Consider the following 7,863-nt stretch of genomic DNA (forward strand, 5'->3'; position numbering starts at 1 on the left):
TGTGTGTAAGGTGTAGTGCGTTAAAAGTCCAGTGAGTTAAGGCTATAAAAAAAACAAGATGGCTGCCATCCAAAGATACAGAAGCTAAAAAAACACAGCGGCTCTGAGAGGACTCTGTCTCCTGCAGGGTTCCTCGCCCCGTTCCTGACTCAGACAGCAGGATCAAACACCAGTTCCTCTCAACCTGGACGCTGGTAGTCAGAAGGGTGACTCAAACTGCCCTGAGGCGCCAGAGCTGACTCGGAGTCTGTCCTCCAGTTAAAACAAAAAGTGCAACTTCATGTCGAGAGTTTATTTAGTTTATAAATTTCACTCAGACACTAGCATCCTGAAGTGCACAGGATCAGATTTAAGGCTGACTCGAGTCCTCAAGCGTCTCTGAGCCTTGTCTCTGTCCTGCACTCAGGTGGTGAAGGAACTAGCTTGCTAGCCCTTCACTTTTGCTGATTAGCATTCTTACGTAAGCCCTGATGATGCTACACGCTTTGACTAGCATGAGGATGTTTATTTTTTTATAAGTCTGATTTTTTGACATACAGCTTTACTTTTTAACCCAGCTAGTTATCTTGTGCTTTAGCTAGCACTGCGCATTAGCTTTAACTAACAAAAGCTCTTCGTCTACACGATTAGCCGAGAGAAAAAATCTGACCAGCTGACACTTCTGAGGGTTGTGTGGTGGAGCTTCCTCATTAGCAGGAGAAAGAAAAGAAACTCAGCTTGATCCTGAAGCCTGATGAAAGGAGCTACAGGTGAGAATAAACAGGTCACATGACCATGTGTCACCCAATCATCAGGGTTCATGGACAGAACAGGTTCAGATAAATCTGACTGCACAAGAGGGATTTTTTAAATCAGGAAACAGTAAACTACTTACGCTGTTTGTTTTTGTTTATTTTATTGTATTAGCTCAGTAGCTACTGTATGCTAGCGACAGTACACACCACAGTGATGCGAATTCTGGTACATTTCTCCAACAGCAGCTCCAACGCACTTATATGTATTTATTATGGAAGGAGTCTCCAGTGTCAGGAACAGTGTCAGGAGCTAAAGCCTTCACACTCATCCTAATAATAATAATAATAATAATAATAATATTAACAATAATAACAATAATAACAATAATAATAATAAAGATAATAATAATAATGAAATATTTTGGTGAAGAATAAAGTGTTTTAATTTTGGAATGTTTAAAATTCTAAATTCATTAAAAGTCGTACGAAACATGTTGGCAGTTACCGTAATATTATTTACAATTATTATTTAAGTTATTTATGATGATTGATTTTTAAGAAAGTTAGTTTCAAGAATTTTGAATTTTTTGTTTCATTTTTTAACATTTTATATGTGAATTTCTATCTTTTTTCATACAAAATTAACACAAAACTTTTTTTTTTTAATTAGAAAATGTGAAAAAAAAATATTAGAAAAATGTTTGGTGAAGAATAAAGTGTTTTAAATTTTGAATGTTTAAAATTCTAAATTTATTAAAAGTCGTAAATAAAACGACAATTTTTATTGAAAAATATTTGCAGAAGAATAAATAGTTTTAATTTATTATTTATTTATTTAATTGGAATATTTAGTTTATTGGTTAGTTTCAAGAACTGGAATATTTGTTTTTTCATTTTCACATTTTTTACATTTTTTATGTGACCTTTTATCTTAAGAAGAATTTTAAATACAAATGTAAATAAAGCGACTATTTTTATAGTCGGAAGACAAATATTTTGAATACAAAATCTACACAAAACTTTTTTTTTAAGTCAGAAAACTTTTCAATTTTTTTCGAAAAAGAAAAAATTCCACACGCTCTTCTTTTTTAAAACAAAATGTCTCTTTAATTTGTAAGTGTCAACAGCAGTACAAAAGATGGAGTGATGGTGAGACGATTTTTCTGGTTGTGTGTGTGTGTGTGTGTGTGTGTGTACTGTATGGTTTTAATGAAAGAAAAAAAACTCTTGAGGTAAATGAGCTAAAACAGACAGGACCTCCCTCTTCTGCCATTGTACATCAAATGTCTTGAGTATTATACTGTAGAAATGTCATTACTTTACAACTTTATGGCAAAAAAAACAAACAAACAAACGAACAAACAAACGAAACAAACAAACAAACAAACAAACAAACAAACGCCTCCTGTACGGAGAGCGACCTAGAGAATCGTACAATCCACTAAGGTGCCTAAATAAACCAAAATGCGTCACTCATCTGGATTATTTTTATTTTTTTTATATTAATACTACTATTATTACAGAGAGCAGAAAAGACTCGTCTCTGGAAAAAATATGACTGGAGAATTCATTTAGTTTTACCTCACGTCAATACTGCACATGGAAAAAAAAACAAAAACACAATAAGTCGCTGGTTTACATACCAAAGCCAAGCAGAAAATAATTTTTAGTACCTTTTTTTTTGTCTTTTTTTTTTAATTAAAACAATAATACCCTTAGCAAATTCTTTCGTACTGTTTTCATACTGTATAAAGAAGAAAAAAAAGGGTGAAGACGAGTGTGATGGCAACCTTTAAAGTTCAATTAAAAACTTTACACTGGACTGTACAAAGATATGATAAACTATTTACATATTTTTTTTAGACTTAATTCTTTTCTTTTTTCCTGTGTGTTGTTGTTGTTGTGTTGTTTTTTTGTTTTGTTTTCTAAAAGCAGCACGCTAGTTCTATATCTCTATCGCCCCAACCAAACGATACCTGGCCACCAGGTACCTGCCGAGAAACCGGTTTCTAAATGCAGGACAAAAATAAAAAATTAAAATACATAAAGAAAAACAAACAGAAGTATGGGGCTGCCAGCGGATCGGATGCGAGAGCGGCTCGGGCTTTCCATCCAGCCGTGCACAGTGTTGCTCGAGAGACTAGAGAAACTTAAAGAAATAGTACCATTTGCAATGACAAGAAAAAAATTGTTTTTCTTTTTTTTTTCGTCCCTGACAGAACAAAAATTAAAATAAAAATAAAAAATAAAAATAAAAAAATGACTCTTCTAAACAGCAGCTAGCATTTCAGTCCAGCATGTCAGTGAATTGTGCTGATTAAATAATTAGCAAAAAAAAAAAAATCCCACAATATACATCATTCAAATCTAATGACTTTTTAAAAAAACAAAAAAAACAAAAAAAAAAAACAAAAATTACAGTAAAAGTAGAAACAGCGAATGCATTTTGTCTTCAGTCGTATCTAATTTGCATAAAAAATGGCAGTGATAACGAACGAACCGATCGAACACAAGATGGACTGCAGCTGCTGAAAAGCTGAAGAAAATTTTTTTTTTTTAACTCATACGAAGACATAACGATGCGAAGAATGTGTCCGTGTTATTATTCAGCTTAAAAAAAAACAAGAACAATAAATATTCGTCCGTCCCCGTGGACCGAGCCGATGGAGGGAGAACCTCGCTCCGAGAACGTCTCGGATCGATCCCATGCCTCAAGCCGACGAGTTCCAAAAACGTGGAAACGTCTCGGAGCGCGAGATCAGACGTCTGCGTACGAGTCGTATCCGATACGGTCCGGTCCGATCTCCGGGGACTGAGTTCAGCATCTACATGAGGTACAGTGACTTGTCTAGATTTGATTCTTCTTTCTTTTTTCTTTTTTTTCTTCTAGAGAACAATTGACATCAGATCGACGACACAGAATTAAAAGAAGAAAAAAAATACATAACTTATACTTCAGTAAAGTATTCAGGAACAAAAATAGAATTCTATTTTTTTTTATCTATGTTATATTTACAATTTCCGAAGAAGAAGATGAAGAAGAAAAAAGAAGAATGAGAGGGTAAATATATCAAAAAAAAAAAGAATTTTGAGTTCCAATTCAGCGTCACTGTATTTTCTCTTGATTGTCCTTTTTATTAAGTTCTACGGACAAAATTTTTTTATAGCCAACACCGGCTAATAAATACAATAAAAGTCTATATGCACTATATAGGTTTCAAATACATTATACAAACACAGACGTACATGAGCGGTCAGATGCGCGGTGCGTTGAAGTCCGGTGTGTCTCGGCTGACCAGAGTCTCTTTAACGTGAGCCTTCTGTCGAGTTTTACTGCTCTTTATTATCTCCCTTAGGCAGCACTGGAGCTTAAACAAAAAAAAGTCTTCCTTTATTATTATTATTTATCTAGCACGTGTCTTTGCATAAATTAAAACAAAACAAAATTGAAAAGGAAAAAAATAAAAACACACACCAAAAAATAAAACCAAAACAAAAACAATGACTCAAATCTGGCACAAGTCCAAACAGGTCACTTTTTTTTGTTCGTGTGGATTTTTTTTTTTTCGTCCACGCACGACGGCTTCACATTAGTCAGAATCGATAAAAAATACCATTTATATCCAGTGCTTGTAACACTTATGAAACTCATCTCTCTCTCTTTCTCTCTTTTTCTCTGTCTGTCTTTCTCTCTTTCTTTAAAAAAAAAGAAAAAAGAACCAACCCCCCCCCTACACAAGCGTGATCAAGTTTCAGTCCTGACAAACAGTCCTTTTGTCTAGCGCCAGCCTCCAAAAATTCAGTTTGGCGTGGTCAAGAAAATATGTACAAAACACGTACAAGTCGATCTACCAGCAAACAGATATGAACTTTAAACAAGACGCTAGTGAGAACAAAAAAAAAAAAAAATCTAATTTCGGATCATCGAGTGTTTTCTATCTCACAGGAAAAAAAATAAAAGCAAATTTTTTTTTTTTTTTCTGAGATTACAGAAGTGCTTAAGAGACTTGAAGTAAATGCTTCTCTATTTTAGGGGCTTTGTAAAATTATTATTATTTTTTAATTGTAAGAAGAAAGTAAGTAAGCGCTTTAAAAGAGACTTTTTTTTCTTTTCTTTTCTTTTTTCAAATTAATTACTTAATTTATTTATATTTACGACCTTGAGAGGCAACGCGGTGACCAGCAGCTCGTCGGCCCGGCAGTAATTGCCGTGTTGCTAATGGAAATAAAAAAAATAAATAAAATAAGACAGGTTCAAGGGCAAGAGGAAAATAGCGAGCCTCATGCATTAATAATGGCGTGTTTCAGATGATACAGACTCGTCAGTCATTTTAATAATCTCCCACAGCTTGATCTACTTGTTCCATCTGCTCTGCAGCACCTCATGGATTTCTGCTGCGCTTTGATGGAACGAGCACAATCAGCGATCGACTCCCTCCCTCCCTCTCTCCCTCCGTCCGTCCGTCCCTCCCTCCCTCTCCGCCGTATTGTTTTTCACAGCTTTCCCAGAGTCGAGTCCGAATCCGGTGACGTTTTAGTATCTCCACAGATCCATGAGGTGTTTACTCTCTGTACTTTTCAGCCGTTTATATTTACGTTCCGCACGATGAAACAAATCCGTTCCTGTTCTCACTTATACTACAGCAGCAGGAAACACCAGGGCTCTTAGATTTATTGAAAGAAAGGATTTCCGCCTGACTCTGAAACTGGAGACTCCTTCCAAAAATTAGCTGCTTTAAAACTCATGCTAGAACCTGTGATTTTTTCACAGAGATGCTGTTAGAGAAAAATAAATCACAGCCTTCCGACCAATCAGAATCCAGAACCAGAATCGCTCTCGTAAACGAGGTTTAGTTTGTTTTCCCCTATAAATAATCAGGTCTCCTTGACTTTAACTTTAATTAAGACTTCTTTACCGCCCGCTTTAAGACTTTTTCGTGTCGATTAAGGTTTAATAAAGTCGCAGAAGGCCTTGACGGTGACAGAAAGCCCTTATGGACTGCTGTAAAAAAAAGCCAAATAAATAAAAGCCAGCATGTATTGTACAACAGCAATTTTGTGATCGTAATGCCACTGAAGCTGCCTTTTGCTGCCGTTTCAATTTCACAGATTGGACGCCTTTGGCCCCGCTTTGGCACCTCGGCCAATCTCCGTGATTAAGAACGTGGTTTCGGCGTAAGACTGAAGCGAGGGGTGAGACGTGCTGCGTGGTCACCGCTCTGGACCTCCTGCACTGAGTGAGGACTTTCAGATCTCTGTAATAAAAATCCAGCATCTCTAACATCTCTATCGCCTCCAAAATTCCTGAGTGCTTCAAGAAGAGGGAAAGAAGGGGCTTTTATATATATATATATATATATATATATTTTTTTTTTTTGTCGTCCTTGGGAACATCGCAGAAGATTGTCTAAGACTCGTGAACGCTCTCCTTTAAGACTCAGAGATCTAAGATTAGTTAGTGATTGGACCTGGGTTTGGACATTGTTGTGAGAAAACAATAATAAGATTAAGATTAAGAATCGATAAGATACAATAAAACAAGATAAGTTAAGAGAAAGGGGCAGTTTTGTGTTTTTCGGCATTCATTTTTTAAAAAGTTTTTTTGTTCTGCTGTCATCTTCCTTATTATTATTATTATTATTTTTTTTTAAATAGATCAAATCAAAAACAAAACAAAAACAAAAACAAAAACATTCACACGCTGTTGGCTGGCACAGCATACCTGAGAGAAATACAGAACCCCGTCAAAAACATTGATCTAAAAAAAAAAGAAACAAAAACAAAAAAAATATTTATTTATATTTATATATATATATGTGTGTGTGTGTGTGTGTGTGTGTGTGTAAGACTGTGAGAGCTATAAGAAGTTTTCGAGTTTCAAGTCCTGCCCTCTGTAACTTTACAGGTCAATGTGTGGACACATCCATGATCAAAAAAGAATAAAAAAATAAGGAAAAATAAAATGAATAAAACACAATCAAACTGCTTCACACTCGAAGAAACATTTAAGACCGAAGAGCCGATGAAGCCGGGAGCCACACGTGCATGCAGGCTCCTAAGGGATATATTATCAGAAACAAGTTTTTTTTCTTTTCTCTCTTTTTTTTAAATTTTGTTCTGTATTTTTTTTTCTCCTCATCCTCCTTCAGTACTCCTTCTATCCGCTCAGTTGGCGCTGACGGGCTCCTGCGCCTCGTTCTCGCTGCTGTAGTCCGATTTGGGTTCGTCCTCGAAGTCCTCGTACATGTCCATGTCGTCCTCGCCGTTGACCGGTTCACTGGGCACCACGCTGGGCATGCTGGGCTCCGTCTTCATGCCGAAGGTGCTCTGGATGACGGGGACGGTGGGCTCGGGGCTGGCCGAGTTGCTCGAGCAGTCTGAGGTCATGCTGATGGCTCCGGGGTAGACGACGCCTGCGCTGCTGCTGATCGGGAGCTGAGTCTGGGGCTGCTGCCTGAGACACGAACCACAGAGGGGAGAAAAATCAAACCCAGTTCATTTACACCAGCACTGATTTACTCTGTTACTGATGGAAAAGGTCCTGAAACTCTGCTCTGAATCTTTTACAGTGTGAACCCTACATCACGGCCAGTACAATGTTATGGCTAGTCGCCTAGCAACAAACATCCAATCAGAACCTGAACAGTGCTTCATCCTCATATCGAGTGAAATCCAGGACATAGCTGAACAACACCCAACAAAAACCACTCAGTAGATAGAGTCAGGAGACAAAACACACTGTGAACATCACGGATAGATAGATAGATAGATAGATAGATAGATAGATAGATAGATAGATAGATAGATAGATAGATAGATAGATAGATAGATAGATAGATAGATAGATAGATAGATAGATAGATTGATTGATTGATTGATTGATTGATTGATTGATTGATTGATTGACTGATTGATTGATTGATTGGGACCCTAGACCAGAAGTGGGAGATCTCACACTGACCACACGGAATAACTTCAAATAATCAAGTCTGGTCTTCATGTCCAGACTTTTAATCATTTTAATATCGTGTTCCTCAGTAAACTGTGTCACTATCAGCAAATCAACTTTCTGACCAATCACGGTCCAGCAGCGAGTCAGGATGTGAGTCAGGTCTTCATGAACATCGTA

At 36.7% G+C, this 7,863-nt stretch overlaps 1 protein-coding gene across 10 annotated transcripts in view; it reads right to left on the reverse strand.

The window, feature by feature from the left end:
• Positions 1-3,331: 3,331 nt before the first annotated feature.
• Positions 3,332-7,863, reverse strand: part of sox6 (SRY-box transcription factor 6) — a 170,881-nt gene continuing 166,349 nt past the window's right edge. For all 10 annotated transcript variants that reach the window (XM_058400755.1, XM_058400753.1, XM_058400759.1 and 7 more), the window contains one exon: positions 3,332-7,188. In XM_058400755.1, coding sequence (XP_058256738.1) covers positions 6,900-7,188 — 289 coding nt within the window. In that variant the 3' untranslated portion in view covers positions 3,332-6,899. The remainder of the gene's footprint in view (positions 7,189-7,863) is intronic.

Source organism: Hemibagrus wyckioides, linkage group LG10, assembly GCF_019097595.1.
Source record: "Hemibagrus wyckioides isolate EC202008001 linkage group LG10, SWU_Hwy_1.0, whole genome shotgun sequence".
NCBI classification, from domain to species: domain Eukaryota; kingdom Metazoa; phylum Chordata; class Actinopteri; order Siluriformes; family Bagridae; genus Hemibagrus; species Hemibagrus wyckioides.